General features: G+C 42.9%; 1 protein-coding gene across 1 annotated transcript in view; it reads left to right on the top strand.

The window, feature by feature from the left end:
• Positions 1-19,894, top strand: part of phc2b (polyhomeotic homolog 2b) — a gene marked incomplete at its 5' end in the record, with an annotated part of 37,697 nt that extends 17,803 nt beyond the window's left edge. The window contains 8 exons of the mRNA XM_080000491.1: positions 5,141-5,445; positions 5,953-6,099; positions 10,948-11,196; positions 13,025-13,157; positions 13,701-13,812; positions 13,970-14,081; positions 14,895-15,222; positions 17,453-19,894. Coding sequence (XP_079856617.1) covers positions 5,141-5,445; positions 5,953-6,099; positions 10,948-11,196; positions 13,025-13,157; positions 13,701-13,812; positions 13,970-14,081; positions 14,895-15,222; positions 17,453-17,607 — 1,541 coding nt within the window. The 3' untranslated portion in view covers positions 17,608-19,894. The remainder of the gene's footprint in view (positions 1-5,140; positions 5,446-5,952; positions 6,100-10,947; positions 11,197-13,024; positions 13,158-13,700; positions 13,813-13,969; positions 14,082-14,894; positions 15,223-17,452) is intronic.
• Between the last annotated feature and the right edge of the window lie 2,482 nt (positions 19,895-22,376).

The following is a 22,376-nucleotide window of genomic DNA, read 5'->3' as shown; positions in this document are numbered from 1 at the left end:
TCCGTGACTGGCGGTATATTGGCATAATATCAATATTGTGATACGAGACCCGATATCATCTGACATTTTGGTTATTGTGATGTAGTTAAATGCTGCCTTAAGATGAGACTATTACTTCCCGGGGGGAAATTCAGGTGTTAGAGCAGCAGAAGTTGACAGAACAGTGCAAACACAATCCGGCTCATATTTATTTTGTTATCACTAAGCTTCGGGCGATGTCTCGATATCCGAACTGCTCAGAGGGACGGGGGAAGTAAAGGTAGAACCGGTATAAAGGGGTAAAACCTCATAAATAAAACGCATCTTTCCCCCCAGGGCTGCACATCCTGGCACAGACAAAGTCTTCGCCGGGCCACTCATCCAACTCCATCTGAGACAACCGCACGCCGTGGCTTCTCACAGTCCTTTGTTTTTTGTTTTTTTTGTTCTTCACTATTTCTATTTTTGCTATGGAATTGTAATAGAGCCGTCAGACAGACGGGGGGGATGGTAGGTCCTTGAGGAGCTCAGTTTCTGTTGTACCTAGCACCACAGACATGCAGCAGCGGGGATCGTTTTCGCTTCAATAGGGGTCGGGGATGCAGGCGTGGACGCAAGCAGCTGTTCCTTTAGTGCGCCCCCGTTTTGTTCTTTAGTGTTTGTCATCACCTCGTCTTGGCAGGCGGAGGCCAGCACCCTGCTACTTGTGCAGCCACATTAGCCCGCGCGCGCACGCACACGCACACACACACACACACACACACCCCAAAAAAGGCCCTCCATGCGGATTAAGACTGTAGTTCTACACAATGAGGTGGCTCCACACAATGTGCTGTCTCATCAGTGTAGACGCTAACTGCATGTGGCCTCATTTTTAATGTGAAGGCAAATACAATACAAAACAAATATTCACTTACATACTATTAAAAAAAAAAAAGTAGACATTTTTTATATTCAAAAAACGACATTGACTTTGTAATAAATATTAATATCTATGTGGTTCTAATTCTTGACTTTCAAACTGAAGTGCTGAACTGAAGAGTCAACCTCAGTTTTGGAGCCTGTCACCCCTTTCCTCCGCTTAATCTGCATCTGTGAGCTCCCAAAATCAATGAGGTCTCGTAGTTTGAATTTGAGTTGGTACGCCCACACGGTGCAGTCGCTCAAAGAAAGCGCGAACCCTGTAGAATACTTCTCTCAACTACCCCCCCCCCCCCCCCCATGTTTATATTCAGCTTTACTTTCAGACACTTGCGTAATGTCTTTTTTCACTCTCACATGGACTCAAGTAAGAAAAACTTCATATTCCCCTGAGAAAGGCTGTCCCTGCCCACACAGATTTTAATTAAGTTAGCGCTACCTTTTTTTTTTTTTTTTTTGTCAAAGCTACTCGATATCAGCTAACCCAATTTAGATTTGTTTTCTTTTTTTTTTTTTTTTTCTTTACTTGCAAGTTGAGATGGAACCAGAGTTTTATTGTACTTTACTGGCGGAAGTTTAAAATATCTTTTAGCGAAGCAAGCCAGAGCAGTAACCACAGAGAGAATGAAGAGGGATTTTCCAGTGGCCTGTGTAAAGTAGAGGAAAAGAAGAAAGTCAGGGAACAAAACAGTTTTTTCCCTGTGTGTGTGTGTGTGTGTGTGTGTGTGTGTGTGTGTGTGTGTGTGTGTGTGTGTGTGTGTGTGTGTGTGTGTGTGTGTGTGTGTGTGTGTGTGTGTGTGTGTGTGTGTGTGTGTTATTAAAAGTGCTTAACATATTAAAAGAAAAGGTACTTGTCATATCCGTCTACTATTCATATCTACTTTTCAAAAGTCGGAGCAATCTGATTGGTTCAGTATATTAGTTCTTATTTCTTTGGCTTGAGATATATCTATATATAGATGTATTGATATATATCTAACAAAATTATTGTGACTGTGCTAGAGATGTTGTAGAGTAGGGAGTACAGATATTTGCTTTGAAATATAGTGGAGTAAAAGTGGAGCTGTAAGTACAGATACTTGGAGAATGTACTGAAGTATAGTACTTCCATTCCACGTCATTACTTTCCACTACTAGCATGTCTGTACATATGTTATGCTATGTGTGGGCGTGGGGGCCTGAGTCATTCCACTCCTTAATCCTCTGGCCTTGAGGGGGGAATAGTATTTAAATGACTTCCCCCACTCTTCCTCTCCTTTAAGACCCTGCTCTGTTCCTCATTAGGAGCCTGAGAAAGCTGTCGAGATTCACTGGGAGGGCTGACTCTCATATCCGGAGCCCACTGACTCCAAAATCCCCCCGCCTCCATTCACTAGCTGCCATATTGATGACTGTTTGTTTTTTTTTTTGTTTTTTTTTGCTCCCAGAAGTGTCTGTTAGCGTTTGGAGTGTGAAGTTTGAGCCCTGATTTGGAGGTCGTCACGCCCAGCCAACCAGACCGAGCGCCCAGCTCCGTCCTGGACGAGACATGTGTAAATCCTAAACTTAAGCCCGACTCTCTGCACGCCGGTTCTGTTGACTGGATTGCTGGTTCCGCTGCATTATTCATGTGAAATAGTGATCGAGAGACGCAGACATTTGTGAAATGTTGTGGGAGGATGGGAAAGCGGTGGGTGTTATTTGGCAGTTTTCCATCCTTACAATTCACAAGGGGGCTGGTTGATGTCACCCCTGCACACCTCCATGTTCACACAAGTTATTTGACCAGATTGACTGTCTGCTACCCCCACTATTCCCACCACCCCACCCCTTCCTGGAGAACTGGTGCGTGGCTGGAAGGTGGTTGTACGGATGGGGCGGGGGTTATGACGGAACGTCGGTCGCGATGCTCGTGTTCCAAGTACAAACCCGCCTCTCCCTTGGATCTTTTTTTTTTTTTTTTTTTTTTTTCCCCCCCGTAAAGCTCAGTAATAGAAATGACGCAATCTGTCCTGATTGTGTTCCCGGGCGGGGTCGTCCTCACCACTCCGCCTGGAAAAAGGATAATGGAGTGTGGGGAGGGGGGCGATAACTGACTCACCTCTGGCTCCATGCAGGGCGTCGGACAGAATCGGCTCTGTGTGTTCTGACCTGAGGCACTGCTATGACTAGAGCCGCCGGGGGCTGCCCTCTGTAGAGATACCCTACGCACACAAAAACACTACGATCCATGATTGATGAGCTCGGCCTCCGGATCCCGGGGTAGTCATGAGCTCAGGTTGTCATTTTGTCAACGCCGGCAACATACAGGGAGTCGGACAGCTCTTCAAGACCGCTCGTGAATAATGGCCGAAGCAAAACTCCAGCAACAAACCCGCGTTGCCGGAGCACGCAGGGGATGCCCGACGAAACGAGTTCCCTTTTTTTGCGGACAATTAAGTGGACCCCAACCCCAAATTTGATTTGTCATCGTTTACGGGCCTGGGGCGGAATTGTCCCCTGGTAGGCGCTGAGGTTGGGCCGCTGGGTGCACCCGGGAAATGAATGCAGATCATTAGCAGAAACATTATCGGGGTAAATAAAAAAAATTTAATGAATTATGGAGACTAAGCAATAGTGTGAGTGGACTGTGTTATTCTCTATTATTGAATCTTTTAAATTCCCAGGAGGAAGGGGTATTGCATTTTTATGGTATGATTATAGAGGCTATAAAGTTTCTTAATGAACGAGAAAAATGCTGCCAGGAACAATGAACATCCAAATACAGTTATAGCCTGTCTGACTATTAAAATATAAAACACTGAAATGAGTTAACTGCTGCTCAGAAAGCTTCAATTAAATTGAAAACAATTAAAACATTTACCAGGAACACGGGAATTATTACCGCACACCAAACAGTCCTCTCTTCTAGTCGGTAGATCTCCCTGCACTGCAAACTGCTTTCAGAGATATCAAAGTACTTGCCTACGCTGTTTACCTCGATGGAAGCTCATGTACCGCCACTCGCCTTCCCCATTAGCTTCTGAGGTCACCTTGCGGAGAATGTGGATATTGACTTGTACCCTCCCCATTCAACTGCCACCGCCGTCTCAAAAACAAATATCTGGCTGAAAACTGAAAGGCGCCCGGAAATGGAAGGAGCTTGCGAGGAGACCCGTGGCACATTAGCCTCATAACGTTTGATCGTCTCCATTGACACTTTGGAAATTCCTGTCTGACAGTTTGTTCATGCACCGGCAAGATCCTATTCATATCTTGTACGCTTGCCTAGACTGGTTGAACTGCCTTTGTCTGACTGAAGCAGCGTTTGTTACAGTAACTAACCCGGCCCTTCAAGCTACTCAGAGCCCCGCGACGCTGCCCTGCGACGCTGCCCCGCGACGCCATGTCCCGGCGGCACACGGCCTTTTAGCGGTTACAGAGCAGGAACGGCTTTCTTCCCGAGCACCGGTTTGTAGTTTTTTACCGACTCGCTAGGGAAGACGATCTCGGCCACGTCCCCAAAGCTTGCTCCTTTTGTGTTCGTTTCTGTAGAAATTGTTGTGGTGTGTGTTGTGGTGGCTGACGCCGTTCAACAACAACTGGCGACAGACGGGGCAAACAAAACCACTGTATTGTGAGGTTTAATATCTCTAACCAGGAACCACACACCTGGCCCTTTTCTGAAATGGATGGGGAAAGTCTTATTTTGGCTCCATTTGTTAGCGGAAAACAGATCTGCAGGTCTGCAGGAAAAGGGACCAGATGTCCCCCCGCTTGCTCACGCTATTTCTGCTGAGAAAATCCATCCCTTTATCAATAGCTGGAACCCCCAGCTCTCTGACTGCGCTTTGGGAATCCTTTCATGTCCCATTTTGACCCGCTTCATATTTTGGTTGGAAGTACATTCTTGAGGCGGTTTGGGGAAACAAAAGGAAATGAATGGAGAGGGGGGAAAAAATGTGAAATCTTCTTTCTCCACACAGCGACCACAGAAGTGACTGATGAAAGTAAGTGGCAGTGTATGGATTTACATTGTGGTAAAGGAACACATGCAGTCAAACTTATTGCTTTAAGTAGGTAATGGCCCATTGCTTGGAAATCCATCTCTATTCTTAGATTTAATTTTGGCTGGTTAAACACTGAAAATAGCTTGTGACTTGAGGGATACACGACCAGCCCGGCTTGACTGGGAGAAGAAACCTTTTTTTCCTCTGGAAGAATCAACAGGATTAAAGACCACCGTTCCTTAAACTCACGGCCTGTCCTATTCTCGTTCCAGCGTACACCCAGATTCAGCCGCACTCGCTGGTCACTCAGCACAAGCAGCAGCAGCAGTTTGTGGTGCAGCAGAGCACTCCTTCGCAGAGGCCCCAGGGCCAGCTGCTGCAGACGGCCTCCATCCAGCCGTCGCAGCACCCGGTCCCCGTGCTGCCCAAGCCGGGTCCCCACCAGCCCTGCGCTCCCAGCCACCAGGCCACCATCTTCCACTCCACCATCAGCCCCCACGCCCTCCACTCGTCCCTCAGCCACGCCAAAGCCCAGCCTGTCCAGCTCACGGCAATCAACCTGCAAATACAACCATCGGTGAGGGGCGGCCAGCGGCACATTCAGCAGCAGAAAGTCAGTGTCTGACAAATTGTAAAAATAAATAAATGGTGTAAATGGGGGAACTTTCTAAATTCCGCATAACTGCTCCAATAGCATGGTTTTTGACGTGACTTTTCCAACAATGTGACTTTTAGACGTTGCCTGATATGATCTCTGTTAGTGGTCATCTCCAGGAATTGTTTGCTACGGATTATGTTATGATTACTGTGCAGTACATTTTATGGTTAAATTGAGATTAACCATATCTTCCTTCTATATAAATATAAAAATAAAGTGTGTGTAGCTCAGTTTGCCTAGAAATAGGTGTTTTCCGCCTCTTATCGGAACATTATTTGTACAACCACTTGCAACGGCTTCTATTTGCACGAGGAAGGGGGTATTTGTTTTCCTTATTAAAAGACAGTGGAAACAACTGACATTTCATTCTGTCTTTCAGAGTCACTGACCATATTTTGTTTTGTTGGTTTTGGCTATGTTGCTCAGGCCTCGCGACTGGTCCAGGAGAGTAAAGACAAGCCCACATCACTGGTGGTCAGAGAGACTTGCTCGACCCCCGCTGCGCCGCAGCAACTGCAGCAGCCGCCTGCGCGCTCTCCTCCACAGCCCACCAAGCCGATAGAGCCGCCCAAGGTCACCCCGCCCACCCCGCCTGTCCAGCCCCACGGTGAGGAAGCGGCGGTTCTTGTTTTCCGCTACACGTACAGCCATCATACTTACACTCACAAGAATCTGTACAGGCTTGTTCTGCAGCCAATGTGCTGCGGAACATGTTGCGCTGCCACTGCGTTTCCTCTGCTGCCGCTTCAATGTTTCAGTGTTTATGCTGCTTCTCATATGTAAAATAGTTGTGTGTAAAAATTAATTCAATTAAATAAAAAATGATTGGCAGGCACGACACTTAACTTTTAGAAGTGTTTCCAAGTTGGCAACCATGCATGAGTTATTGCGCTGATAAAGTGGTTGCTGAATTGTAATCATTTTATAATTGAGTGATAATGACTCATTATAATTTCAATCCATATTTCAATATTCTCACTTGTTCCCCCATTTGACAGTAAATCAGTACTCCAGGAAAACACATTTTCCTTGGTGGAAGCTTCTAAACATACAGAGGTATACTGCACTTACTATTTTTTTTAAAGCATATAAAAATGGTTGACAACGGGGCAACCAGAAAGTTTTGACAATGGCCCAAATCTGGTTGCCCGGGGCAATTGGATCACAGTTATTGTCGGGCCCCGATTATTATAAAATAAGTGCATCATTAATAAATCGAACTACCTTCTGTCAGCCACTGTGCTCACCAACTATAGCAATCAGAAACAATACAAACGATATGTTACATCAATGTCCCGAATTGAGGTACAGAAATACTTGTAATCAGCTTCCCTCCTGGTGCTGCTGACGTTGGTCGTTTGGTGGTCGGGAAACTCATCCAAGGTCGCAAAGCCACAATCCCTCAAAGGCCGATGTCCGCAACAGAGTCCAATGAAGCCGCTCATGGCGAAACCCACTGCGGCACAGTGACCCTGTTACTGTTGACACAGAAAATCCACCGCCCGTCGCTCCAGGCTCTCAGAAAATCGACTGTCCGTTTTATCTCCAAATTTTTGCGTTCCCATGTCGAATGCCAATAAACGGTTCTCTTTCGGAAGGTGGATGTGTGTTATTCCACTGTTATAGCTTATACTATTGATAAGAACTGGACAAAAGAGAAAATGCATTCATTACTCGCAATTGTCACAGCCCTCCTGTGCACTGTGATTTAATAATGATTTGGCAGAGGCACCCATGGTGGCCTATGAGCAGATGCTCTTGTCTTGTCTCTTCGGGCGCTTTCACATCTGCCGTTCGCTAGATTTGGTCCGATTCGAGAGCAAGTTTCTTGCTTGTTGTCGTTCACCTTTTGGACAGAAGAATTCAGAGGAGAAAGCTCCTCTGATCAGCGGGGACGTCACCGTCTGTGCTTTGCTGCGTGCGCTCGCTGCCGTCTTCCATTGTAACCGCGTGAATCACACACTAAAGATCAATAACACAAGCAGCACTCCAAATGTTTAACTCAGTACAGTATCGCTGATCAGGCGCTCCGACACTCTTTTTCACAGCCGTCGCGCAGTGATTTAGCCGCACGTTCACACATCCATTGTCCAATGTCTGGGGTCTTTACCCACGACCCGCCGGTCTGTTTCGTCCCGTCTGTCTCTGGAGGCGCTCGGCTTTTCATTCACAAATATCTTGGCAGTCTCCAGTGGAAGCGTGAAATCCACGTCAGTTTTCATGTGTATTGGCGTACACCTCCGTCTTAACATGAAAGCCTTGTAATGCCACTGGAGGTATGAGGAGGGATCATTTCAGCGCCTTATCCAGAAAAAGAAAAGAGAAAGACATGAATGAGGGGAAAATCACTTTCTGTCACAAAATCACATTGCCGCGGGCAACAATGGAGCAACAGCAGCGTGTTGTGATTGCGATCCTAGCTTTCATTATTATGATTTGGTGTTCCAATCAAATAAGAAAAGTGGAAGCACATGTGTGTTAAGTGTCAACATCTGTTTTCAATCCACGAGCCACTGTATTTTGGTCTGCTTCCGATATTAGGTCCTATATTAAGTCCGGTTACGTTCTGGCAAGTAAGGGACCGGACCGTGGTTCCCTTGGAACCGCACCGAGTCCAGTCTTTTCGGGAGAGCCGTGGTTCGATTCTTTGGTCGGCACCAGAGTGTCGTCGCCTCTCCAAATAAACTAGACTAACAGAGTAAACGCACCGTGGTTCAATAAAAAATATATATTTTAGGGAAAGCCAGATGGATGCAGCCTGGGGGGGGTGGGTGCTGAATTGTATGGAAATCCTGGAGCAAAGCTTATTGAATCTATGAAATGTGGATGTACAGGTACCCTGAAAAGCAACAGTATATGTGTAATCCAGTGTAAAAGCTTTCAGTTTGCAGCCTGGTAAAAAGGTTGTAGGAAATTGTGCCAAGTCAGTAGGTTTATTTTTAAATTGATGTTACTTTTTACTTGGTGTGCACATTTGGTTGGCTTGGATAAAAGATGAGATGTGGTGAGCAAACCAGCTCTGTAAAGACTAAATTACACCTTTGTTTCTGAGCACAAAAGGTTTTTTTTTTTTTTTTTTTTTTTATCAAAGTCAACAAGGTTCCTCTGCATATATAGTAGGCTACGCATAGCCTACTATACATTCTCTTGTTAAATCAAAACTGGAAAGCCGCAAAATGCTGTTTATTGACGGTGATTTCACCACCGTGGCAGTGAACTGCACTTCCCCATCCACTGGTCACAGTGAGCGAAGAATTCCAAAATGTGCCAGATGTTAAACCCATTAAAGCGCTTTTGACAATGGTTTGAGCGCTTTCAAAGTAGTTTGCGGGAAATACTCCCGCAATACTCCAGCTCTCAGCAGTGTTCTGCTATTTTAAAGTAAATTTCAAAGTGTTTGCTTTCCTCTTTGCTAAGTTAAGTTAAAAGGAGCCAAGTCACAGTTGTACTTGAAATCGACGCGGTCATGTCCAAACCTGGTAAGCTTTCTTTCTTGGTTAAGGTTATATTTGGATCAGATAAAGCCCATCAAACATGTTGGTTTCATTATTTTTAGTTGTTTTAGCTTGAGGTAGCTTAAGACTAATTATTCCAGACCAGTAATTCAAGAGCAGTAATAATGGAAAGAACCAGTGAAGTTGTCGCTGTGGCATTGGCTGCGGGCTGAGGGTCAGGCAGTCCACCTGAGGAATCTGTTGGAAAGGGCCCCCCAACTATTGTGAGCATTTGATGATTATTTGACAAATTGTTGGAGCAGTTCAAGACTAATCATTTCAGATAAAAAAAAATATATGAATGATATTGATTAAAAATCATTTTATGTACTTATTACATGTATTTTGCTTGTCTTTTTTTTTTTTTTTTCTTTCACACCTTTACTTTTTCCTCTTTTTCTTTATACCTTCTCGTTTGTGTTCAGCCTTCCTCCTCCGCCTTGTGTGATTCATCTATGCATTTATCGTTTGTTCATCTATTCCTTAGTGTCTCCAGTTTGACCGGACCCAGGGGTCGTGGCTCACAATACAGAGACAAGGGGACTTTTTTTCAATGTTTTTCATTTATTTAATATATATATATATATATTTTTTTTTAATGAAAACAAATCAAACTGATCCTGGTACCCGTGTTTCCGTCCCCGGGAGCAGTTATGATCGCACGGTGGGAGTGAAAGGGGGAGGTGGCTCCTCCTCCCTCTTTCCACTCATCCTTTCTCTCCTTCATTCAGTCATTGTGAAGCGCGTCCTTGCCGCTTTGCGCGCCGCGGCGGCACCGCAGCAGCGCGTCCGCGTCGTCGTCGTCGTCGTTGTTGTTGTCGTCGCCGCCGTCGTCGTCGTTGTTGTTGTTGTGGATGTGATTTACTGTGTTGACTGCACCGCGGATCGTATTGAAGACATGTTTTGCCGGTGAAAGGAAAAAAGAAAAAAAAAAAAAAAAGCCGAAACTTGGGTCGATCGGTGAGAAAAGTCAACTTTGTTTAATGGCCGCTGATCAGAGCTTTGTGCGCGGCGAGCGGAGGAAGGGGTCGAGCTCGAGTTGCAGCAGCGCTGCGCTGCGCTTCGCGGAATCACGTTTTACTTTGAACCGAGCGCCGTGGTCTCCTCGTGGTTCTGCCGTTGCTGTTGTTAAGGCAACACTTGTTGTGTTTGTTTTTCGTCTGCAGCTTGTTGTGCAGGTCCGGCTCGCACATGGCAAGCAGGTTGAATTAAAGCATGCTGACATTAGGCGAATCAACTAAAGTAGCGTTGCAAAACGATCTATTGTTGTTCTTCTCCTTAGTAGTAGTAGTAGTAGTAGTAGTTTCCGTATTTTTCATTAGTATTTATTATTCGTTTATTAGTATTGGTAGAATCTTTTTTTTATTGATGTTATTATTGTGATATATTATAATTGGTACTATACTGCTCAGCAGACTCTCTCTCTCTCTCTATATATATATATATATATATATATATATATATATATATATATATGTGTGTGTGTGTGTTTGTGTTTATACAGTACAGCTATACACATATTTATTATATTACAGTTATTTATATGTTTACTACTACTATCATTGCATGCTGTTGCTATATACTATGTGTACTGTGCTCATTGTGTACCAGCCACCTGCCCATGTTGGGTTCACTAGTTAACATACCCAGCTGTGCAAGTGCTGCTCCCTGTTGACTTATGTTTATAGATGTGTATATGTATTTTATTTCATATTATTTTTATCTCTTTTTCAGTTTTATTTCTTTTTTTTTTTTTTTTTTTCTTGTACTGCACCACCCCCCCCCCCCCATCAAGGAAGTCTAGTCTTATTCTACTTTTTTTTCCTTGGCAATAATTGTTTTTAAAGTCCATTTTCATTTTGAGTACGTACACAACTTAAATTGCAACCTGTAGAATATCAGCGATGATACCTGTGTGTCACAGGAGGCGAGTCCACCAGGAAGCAGAGCAGCACTGCCCCCGGGACACCGCCCTCTCCCCCCCCCCCCTCCTCCTCCTCCTCCTCCTCCGGTGGCCATGACGTCGGGGACGGAGAGCGAGGCGCCGGCCGCGGTGGGCAGCACGCCGCACAACGGGCAGAACAAGCCGCCGCAGGCCATCGTGAAGCCCCAGGTCCTCACACACGTCATCGAAGGCTTCGTGATCCAGGAGGGAGCCGAGCCCTTCCCCATCTGTGTAGGTCCCCCCCCCCCCCCCCCCCCCCGTCTCTTTAACTTTCATGCTCTCTCTGTCTTTCTCTCTCAGTTTTCAATTCAAAGTGCTTTATTGGCCTGGGAAAGATACATTTACATTGCCGAAGCAAGTGGAAAACCAAAAGTGAAGGATATCAGTATAAGTGGAGATAAACTAAAATACAGACAGGAGTGTGTAAACATTGCACTTGAAATATAAGTAGACTCAAACGGTACCCCAAAACTACACATAAGCAGAAATACAGTATGTTTCCGTCCTTTCTTTGTCTCTCTCTCTCTCTCTCTCTCTCTCTCTCTCTCTCTCTCTCTCTCTCTCTCTCTCTCTCTCTCTCTCTCTCTCTCTAATAACTTAGCAACTGTAGTAAACAAACTACTGCCACTCGATCTCCAACGTATTTCCCCTCGGGGACCCTTCCCAGTCACTGAACAAACTCGTCGGGCCGTGTCTTGCTGCTCATTACAGCGCTGAGCTGCCTTGGAGCTGCTACCTGATGTTTTGTTTAGTAATGAAGGGCAGGTGGAGCCCTGTTTGGGCTGAAACACCCCTCGGCCGTTATGGAACACACTCATTGTTCAGCCTCCTGATATTGGGTAGATTTATTTATTTTTTTTCTCAATGTAGGTAAGGAAATGTATGTCCTTCCGAACACTTTATCATTGATATTGATTTACAAACTAAAATAACAAGAGCTTGTGGCGTTCACCTTGACTTGACCTTTATTGTCAGTCTTTTACATATTTCAAAAAATATTCATTCGTAGTACCTATTGTTGATATGCGCTGACATCAACAGTAGGATAGGAATAATAGAATAGACAGATAGGAAGAGCGAGGCTGTATTTTCTAGTTTTGTCTCATTGCACTCTCATTGCCTCCTACTGGACGCCTGATGCATCGCTGTCGCCTGTGTTTGTTTAGAATAAATGACCATTGACTCTTTGCCCATTTTATTGTGCGAGTTTCAACCATATATTCAACTGATACTGTTATTTCTCTTTGGAGAGAACACAACGTCTACAAAGTCAGGAAATTGTGTGAGGATGTTGGTTACCCTACAAATGAAATGGAAACTCTAGTTTAATGTATTGATTCCCACCTCAGGGGAAATTCAGTAGTTAACAGCAACACAGTCAGAATTAAAGGATGAGGATTTAAACATCGGGATAATATCCAAATACTGGACAGTCTGTAGATATAAGTGGGTGATGGCATGAAGCTGCACAGCTTCTCATGGTGTTGGCGTCGAAGTCTCCCTGAAAACTATCATAGAGTTTTCGAAATAAAAAGCACATTGTAAGCCATTTTTAAACAAATCAAAATGGTGCGCTTCCATCATCCCGTGCACCCTGTTACACTAGAAAGCCTCTTCCATGCACCTGACTGCTCCAAAGTAATCTGGCTGAACAAACTGATATGAAAGCGCGACCAAATCCACTCATGTTGGGGCTGGGATGCTTGCCAATAAAGATATGCAAACTCCAAAACAATTATTTAAGAGGGAGAAACAGCAACTCCCCAGAGTTGCTGTTTCTCGCGACACATGAATGCTTTAATGTACGTCTTCATTGTATAGAAACAGGGTTAACGTGTTTCAACATGTCTTGGTTGAAAGTACTTTTGACTCTTCAGTGCTTCCATATCGGAAATGTGTAAAAAAGGAATAAAAAAACACTGTCCCATCTGTTCATGTGACATCTAATAAAACACAACAGTATAAATCATATGGGCCGTCATTGTGTTTGTAACCAAAGGAAGCACTAAAATGGTCTGTAGGCCTCAATTTAAATTTTTTCGGGACTTCTTCTTGCCAGGTGGAGCGCCTCCCAATCCTTATCGACAGCCCAAAGAAGTCTGATCTGCAGCTGTCGGACGACCCCGACAAAACCCCCGTCAGCCACCGGGCAAACACCACCGACTCTGAGCCGGAGGACCTCAACCAGCAAGGTAGGAACGCTTCAGTCTGGTCTCAAATTCAGTTTTACGTATAAAATTCCTTTATGCTTTTAAATAGTCTTTAGATTTGTTTTTGGAAAAACTCTCATTTCCAGGAACGATGGGCATGCTCAATTTGCTGTAATTAGCTTTTTCGCAAAGTTTTTATGGCAGATGACACAATGACCAAAAATATGAAGGGAAAAAAGAAAACAAATTAAATTTGAAATAAACACAAACTTGGGAATTGGTCATATACTGTGTAGTGGAGGAAAAGGATCGATTGGCTGATGGGCGTTATTTATTTCTTTATTTACTGTTGCTGTAGATGAGAAAGTTACTTGGGCCTTTGATGCATTTTCACATTTTACAAGTTTCTAATATTTTAGTGGAAATTGAAGAGCTCTTAAAAAGTCTTGGACGCCTGCAAACACCCTGCGCCGTCGTGTGTGTGTGTTTTATTTTTATGTTTTTTTTATTATTTATTTTATTTTTTTGCACAAAACTTTCTGTTTTCACAAATAGATGATACATACAAGTTTGTCACCCCCCCAGATAAAGATGATGACGAGGAGCCCAAGCTGACGTGTGAATACTGTGGTTGGGTCGACTTGGCGTACAAGTTCAAAGGAACCAAAAGGTTCTGCTCAATGGTTTGTGCAAAGAGGTGAGTTCATATTCAATAAGCCAGTGTAGTTATTAGTTCCCAACTTCCTAATGTCCAGGTCAAGCGCTTGTGGAAAGATGTTGCTTAAAGACGACTCTCGCTCTGTCTGTCTGTCTGTCTGTCTGTCTGTCTGTGTCTGCCTCTCTCTCTGCGGCAGGTACAACGTGGGCTGCACCAAGAGGATTGGTCTCTTCCACCCAGAGCGGAATAAACTAAAACGCTGGCCCAAGCGAGTGCAGGGTCGTTCCAGTGCCGAGGCCAAGAAGAGGGTGCGTTACAGTACATTCCATTCCGTTATATTACGTCATTTGGCAGAAACAATGCTGACAGACTTACATTCACATACACACTTTATATCACTGCCACACATAGTGTACACACACACATTTCTGATATATACAGGACGAACATAATTCACTTGATACTCGGCCTGTCACGATCATGGAATTGTAGTTGCAAATTAATTGTCATACAAATAATTGTAATTAACAGTTTAATTATTATTTTTTGTTTATTTTAAGCCACTATTACAGTAAGCTTACAAAAGTGTAATAACACAGAACCATCTTATGAAAAATAGATGTTTATTGACATTGAACATCGGAGCATAAACATTCAGGGAGACAGTTAATTGACAACATGTACCAACTTCGCATAGATGTGTCACATGTTTTGTATTGACTTAATTTGGGAGTATTTCCATGAATTCATTCTCTAAAAAGATGATAATAATACAGGACTAAGAAATATGATCCCCCCCCCCCCCCCCCCCCCCCCCAAAAAAAAGAAAGGCACTAAGTTTGCCGAAAGTTTGTACAAAAATTTAAAAGCTTTTAAGTGTTGACATGCTTCCAAAACACACGTCTAAAGCTCAACGGCCGGTCGGGTTCATATGATAATGACCTGTTTTTAACATCTGCGCCCTGTTCTGTTGGAAGTGTTCTCTTCCTCCTCCTCCTCCTCCGCCTCCCTTATTTTCTCGGTTCTTAGCGAGCACTCTGTTTTGCCTCGCAATCGAGCGGATCCGAGCCGGGGTTCCTTTCCTCTTGTTCTCTGTTAATAATAGACGTCTGTGTCTCCAGAAGCTGTCCCCGTCGCCACAGCAGCCCCAGGGCGGCTCCGTGTCCTCCCCTCACCAGTCGCAGCCGAGCCAGGGCGAGTCCAGCCCGTGCTCCGACATGTCCAGCTACGAGGAGCTGCCCTCCCCGCTGTCGGCCGCCAGCTCGGGGCCCCCGGCGCCGGCCCCCGCCCCGGCGCACGCGGGTCAGGTCCGCAGGCAGCCGAGCCGGGCGTTGGACCAGGAGGGCTGCGAGGGCCTGGACGGGCCCGACGTCTCCCAGCACTTCCTGCCCAACGACCCGGCCAAGTGGAACGTGGAGGAGGTTTACGAGTTCATCCGCTCCCTGCCAGGTCCGTAGAGGTCTTTGAAATGTCTTGCATTCGGTTATAGGCCTTAAAAGTCAATTCATAGGCTAGCATTTGAATTGATGAGGTCTTCATTTCAACATAAACTTTTTTTTTTTTTTTTTTTGGATTTATCAATATTTGCAGAGCTGCCAACCTGCCGTATTTTGTGTACCAACTACGCAATTCTTAGTCAAAATACACAGGTACGAAATGCAAATGTTGAAATGTTGAAACTACGCCCAAAAAAAAAACAAGTTTATGTATGTATGTATGTGTATATATATGTGTGTATATATATGTGTGTGTATATATGTATATGTATATATATATATATATATATATATATATATATATATATATATATATATATATATATATATATATATATATATATATATATATATATATATATAGTAATTAAATGATGGCAATCAATCAATTCAAAACAATACTGTACATTTATTGGGTATTTAAACTACATGGGATTGGACTAGACCTGTGGTTCTGTCAGCACTCCCTCCCTCCCTCTCCTCTCACTCAACATCCACTGATGCGCAGCACTGAGCGCGACTTTATTATCCACCCAGGTGTAACGCTGCACTTCTGAGGTAAAATGGGAAGTGGGGGAGTTATAATAAATCACAAAAATGTGACCGTAGTGTTAACATATAAAACGCGAGACGCACCGATCGATCAGCCGGTGACCGGAATTGGTCGGTTTTGAGCGGCTGATCAGTGTCAGATATATTTTCGGATTCTGTGCCGGTCAAATGTACACTCCCATTAAAAATGCTCCAATACTCAAACCTGGTACCAACGTAATGTAATGTAGTTGCGTAGCTGACGCTCAAAAGAGAGCGAAAGAAAGAAAATGTCGGCTGTTTGGAGATTCAAGATTTTTTTATTTGTCACATACATATACATACTTTCATACATATATGCAGTGAAATGTAAACTAAGAAGATTCGATAAATCATTAATTTATCGCCTGACAATATTATAACATTGTGCAGACTGCGTTTCTACCGCTGTCACAGCGGAGCTCTGATCCTGATGCAAGGTTGGACTCTTTTTTTGAGACTCGGCTCTTGACGAGTCCCTCAGTAAAATGAGTCGTTCAATTTGGTCCAGTTGGTTTAATGCACGGTGAGAAGTTCCAATGAACGAGACTGAGAAGAGTCGGCCATTTATTTTATTTGTTTATTTTTTTTGTAATGCAATGTAATTGCAATTAAATTTGCAAAGTACCATATGAGTAAATTTAATATGAATGTATATTTGTACTTGAAGTGAAAGAGACGTTTATTTGATGTTTGAACTGGACATTTCCATGTTAGTTATGTTGTCCTACTAAAACTCAGTGAGAGTTACAGGTTGAATTATACTGCAACTTGGTGACCGTACCCTATTGTATTATTATTGTTGTATTATTATTGTTCCATAGTGAATAATGAACAATAAACAGTGTCAAAATCAGCAGTTTCACTACTGCAGTAACTGAAAATTGCAGGGGTAGTACGTCTGTACAGCTCTCCAGTCACGTGAGCGTGAACCGATCATGGGATGTATTGACGTACAGCAGATCGGAAATCGGAATCTGCGGGGGGGACACACACACACACACACACACAAACTACCGGAAAAAGGAATGCCGTGGAGCCATGGCATCTCACTGTTGTGGTACTCAAAATATTTTCCCTAGGTTGTCAGGTCTGTATTTGTCTTTTTGGCAAATAATTTCTTCTGCATCAGAGTCAAGAGTCTTTGTACTTACCTTTACACTTAGCTGCAGTGATTAATACTGGTTTGATTTATTCCACATTCTAATCTCATGTCTTGCTATTTGACCTAAAGCAAACTTCTAATTCTAACCGTCCCTGTTTCTAGCTAGTCCTTACCTCTGCCCCGCACCAATTATATAATACCTACCTGGAATATTTGCCTACAATACTTACTTACTCACAAGATGATTATGTCCAAAAAGGTCTGTCTTTATGTATTTGAAAAGGTCTTAAAAGTATTGCATTTAACTCTCTCATACCTCCAAACACTCTGGTATACTAATCTAACATTGATACGATAGAAGAAAGAACGATTTAGAAAAGAATAAAACCAATGAACTAAAAAAAAACAGGATAAAACTTGCCAAGGACACGGCTTCCATTTCGAGACGACAAGATCTGGATTTCATGAATGCGTTTTTTTTTTTGTTTTTTTTTGTTTTCCTCACCAGGCTGCCAGGAGATCGCCGACGAGTTCCGCTGTCAGGAGATCGACGGCCAGGCCTTGCTCCTGCTGAAGGAGGACCACCTCATGAGCACCATGAACATTAAACTGGGACCCGCACTCAAGATCTTTGCACGCATCAATATGCTGAAAGACTCCTAGCCCAGATGTGTGTGTGTGTGTGTGTGTGTGTGTGTGTGTGTGTGTGTGTGTGTGTGTGTGTGTGTGTGTGTGTGTGTGTGTGTGTGTGTGTGTGTGTGTGTGTGTGTGTGTGTGTGTGTTGACTACCTTACATCTGCACTAGGCTTTCCAGCTTTCTGTAAACGGTCCTCTAAATACACGGTGGGGAACTCCTTTGAATTCAGACCCAGACACTTGGGTTTCATCTGAGGAGGCAGCTCGAGCTCTTTGAAAAGGACATTTTGTTAATTTATTAAATGCTTTCATGTGCCAAACGGTCGTGCATTAACTCTTTGGGACTGATTGGTCAGGGAAGGCTGTGGCGGGAGGCTGGAACGTCAAAGATTCCAATGGATTCAGAGTCGAGATGCCACAAGGCAACATAGTCGGCAAAGTTATGAATTGTGTGGTCACATGTTGGACCTGGCAGAAAATTGGACAAACCAAACACGTTTAAAGGTTTTATAATTTCAAGATTTTTATTCGCCGCAAAATACTGCTAACTAGGTGCCTATTGGAAATTCGACATTGCCAATGCTCGTCTCATTCCCTGCGTACTTTGCTCATCGTTCGCTTTGTTTCCATAGTTGGTCTCTGTTCTAAAATCCAGACAAATCCACAGCGTTTTAAGGATACATCTGGTATTTTTCAACCCGGGCCTTATTAAAACGTCAGTTCCCATCATTTTTAACCGTTCATAGCTCAACCTCACTTAAGGTTTTACTATTTAGATACTTACCACTCTGCTGCAGCTTCCCTTGTGCTAAAATGCAGTCCAATGGGGCAAACATCTAAGTGTTAGAAATCAGAAATCGTCAAACAGGAAACTCAGATTATAATCGCAGATTCCCTATTTTATATTTGGAGCATGATTTCAAAAGCAGTAATAAGACATTAACTGTTGCGGTACATAACAGCATAGCCTTGGCTACAGCACCTTGCCAGTAGGAAGCCTCGCAACTGCCTGTTTCTAGTCTCTTAGTGCGGATGTAATCAGAAGAGCTGATTTGTGCAAAGGAGCCAATAAAATGCCGGGTTTACCATTTTTTTTACTTGTAAAAGATTGTCTGACAACATTGTGAGCTTCCTGTTTTAGAGAAGGACGTTGAAGTTTGTTGTGTTTTTGTGACGGTGCGCTCCCGTTATAAATGGTAAGGCCTGGGTTGAACCTATCCTGTCCACACATTATGTTCCTTTTTTGTGGGTTTTCGAAGCAGTGAAAATCTTCCTGATACGGTAAAACCTTAAAACACAATGGCTGCACAAGGTACTGATGGCTGAACAGTAAAAAATAAAAAGGCAAAAAGGAGACTGTTTTAGAGAACAAGCAGAGGACACCACCAGAGCCATTGTTCTCAGTAGTGTTATGGTCGAAGAGTTATGAGTGTTCCTGAATGACTTACAGAAATTATTTATTTATTGCTGTAGTTACTTTTATTTTCTGCCAGTTTGGGGCTGTGTGTGTGAGGGAAAGACTGCGTGATGGAGGTCTGTTAAAAAGTGCTCATCTTTATTCTGCGGATGCTCCTTGCTCCCGTCTTTTTCACAATAATAATCTAACAAAGTATTTCACTGTGCAGACCAATTTACACTGCCTTCTTTTGTCGACTTTTCTTTTGTCTCTGGTTAAGTTTAACAACCCGTGTATATGCAAAACGATATTGAAGGGATAATCTGCCCTTTTCGCCAGAACAACTTCCCAAAGCAATGTCAATTTATTTATTCCTGGTCGTCACGAGACAGACGCCAAGTTATTCCAGGAAACGCAGTCAGAGTGACTCTGTCTTGACATAGCACTGCTAAAAGCACTTAGTCCTTGTTTTGTCTATTTTTATTTTATTTTTTTTGTACCTTTTAAAAGCTACGTTTGGAAAATGGACCCTGTATGTCTTCATGCACTAGTGCAGCAAAGAGAAGGAAGTTGGGTGCATGTACATAGCTTTGGCAAAGGAAAAAGCCTGTTTCAAATGTGAGTGTGACTGTGTGGAAATTATACGCCATTTGCTTTGTAAGTTATCATTTTTTTATTTTTATTTTTTTTTGGTCTGGTATTTTCTAATAAGGTTAATATTTTGAAATATGCAAATGTGTAAATATCGGGAGCTGGGCTTGCTCGGGAGGGGTTTGTAATGATTGTTTTCTTTTGGTTTTTTTTCTATGAAACTCATCTATCTGTGTTTTTTTTTTTTTTGTGATTGTAATGAAAAGTTGACTTTTAAAATGCTTTGTCAAATGCCTGTATTTATCAAAGAAAAGATTTCTTACACATTTTTCAATGATAAACAATCCGCAACACTACTTTGTCTCCCTCTTTCTGATAATGATCAAGTCAATGTTTACATTTGCCTTTAAAACAATGATCACCAACAATGATTAATTTCGATGAGTTCATAATGCTGAGGAAACAATTATGCAGTATTATGAGATAGTCTCTCAAATGTCTTACACAAAAAAATTGATATACTATAATGTAAGATCTCTAGATTCATCCGAACTATATAATACCTACGCTTAAAAAAGAAACTGATTTGCATTTGTATACAGACATGGGCAAATTTGTTGGTACCCTTACAGCTCATTGAAATAATGCTTCATTCTTCCTGAAAAGTGATTAAATTAAAAGCAATTTTCTCATGTATACCTGCATGCCTTTGGTATGTCGGAGTAAAGCAAAGAAACTGAAAAGAGATCAATTATTGCTAAAGAGATCAATTATATTCAAAAATGGCAAATGAAATTTTTTTTGGGGCCCTTCGACGGCAAAAGAAGAACCCACAAATTTTCTCTGAAATAACTTGAAGCTCACTAAAGTTATTGGCATCCATCATTGTTTATTCCATATTTAATAGATATCAGACTTTTCTTTTGATTTTTGATTCAACAGAATATTTTACATAACAAATGAAACTGGCGTGGACAAAAATGATGGGACCCTTAACCTGTTATTTTGTCGCACAACCATTTAGAGGCAGTCACTGCAATCAAGCGATTTCTGGAGCTCTCCATGAGACTTCTGCACCTGTCAACAGGTAGTTTGGCCCACTGCTCCAGCTGTCTCAGGTTTGAAGGGTGCCTTCTCCAGACTGCATGTTTCAGTTCTTTCCATAGACGTTCAATTGGATTCAGACCAGGGCTCAGAGAAGGCCACTTCAGAATAGCCCAATGTTTTGTTCTTATCCATTCTTGGCTGCTTTTAGCTGTGTGTTTTGGGTCATTATCCTGTTGGAGGACCCATGACATGTGACTGAGACAGCTTTCTGACTCTGGGCAGTACGTTTCGCTCCAGAATGCCTTGATAGTCTTGGGATTTCATTGTGCCCTGCACAGATTCAAGGCAACCCGCACCGGACGCAGCAAAGCAGCCCCAAAACATAACCGAGCCTCCTCCATGTTTCACAGTAGGTATTGTATTATTTTCTTTGAAAGCTTCATTATTTCATCTGTGAACATGGAGCTGATGTGACTTGCCAAAAAGCTCCAGTTTTGACTCATCCGTCCAAAGGACATACTCCCAGAAGCATTGTGGCTTGTCAATATGCATTTTAGCAAATTCCAAAGTCTGGCTTTTTTATGTTTCTCTTTCAAAAGTAGAGTCATCCTGGGTCTTCTTCCATGGAGCCCACTGTCACTCAACAAGCGATGGATGGTGCGATCAGACACTGATGTACCTTGACCTTGGAGTTCAGCTTGTACCTCTTTGGAAGTTGTCCTTGGCTTTCTTAACATGCTTGTCTATCATTTTCTTTCTGATCTCAGACAACTCCTCTCCTTTGCTTTCTCTGGTCCATGTTCAGTGTGGTGCACACGATGATATCAAACAGCAGAGTGACTACTTTTCTCCATTTAAATAGGCTGAATGACTCATTATAAGATTGAATACATGTGATGCCAATTGAAGAAAACAGTTAGTTTGAAATATCGCTATGATCCAATTATTTATAATCTTTTCTAAGGGGTACCAACAAATCTGTCCAGGCCATTTTAGAATATAATCGATCTCTTAAGCAATAACTTGTCCCTTTTCACAGTTTCTTTGCTTTACTCTGACTAAGGCATGCAGGTATACTTAAGAAAATTGCTTTTAATTTCATCACTTTTCAGGAGAAATGAAGCATTATTTCAATGAGCTGTAAGGGTACCAACAAATTTGTCCACGTCTGTAGGGACACAGCTATTGTGTGCGTGTGTGTGCACGTGCGCGCATGTGTGTGTGTGTGTGTGCGTGTGTGTGAGGGGCGCCGTTTTTTTCCAGATGGACCAAGTTAAAAATATGTCACAGCGACGAACAATAATGGACCTCTTTTGAGCAACATCTGTCTGGAAGCGTTGTGCTTTGGTCTCAACACTTCTGGAAAGCCACGCTTGTGTGTGACCCAGGATTCAGGAAACATCAGGGGTTCACAGGCCCATTGTCCCCGAGGTCTACCTCACAAAGTGTTTCCATTATGCAGTGTAATATGAAATGAATCGAGTATTATGACGATTATTATTATTCATATGATGATTATTATGATTATTATAATGATGATTATTATGCTGATGATGCTGATGCTGATGATGATGCTGATGATGATGCTGCTGCTGCTGCTGAAGATGATGATGATGATGATGATTATTATTATTATTGTTGTTATTATTATTATTATTATGCAGTCTTGGATAGTAATACTACAGGGTTCGTGTTGGCCAGGGGACGGGCTTGAGCAAAAAACAAAACAAAACAAAACATACAGTAGCGACACGCCCACTGT

This window comes from Zeus faber (assembly GCF_960531495.2).
Source record: "Zeus faber genome assembly, chromosome: 5".
Classification (NCBI taxonomy): domain Eukaryota; kingdom Metazoa; phylum Chordata; class Actinopteri; order Zeiformes; family Zeidae; genus Zeus; species Zeus faber.
This window is presented reverse-complemented; position numbering and strand designations above follow the sequence as displayed.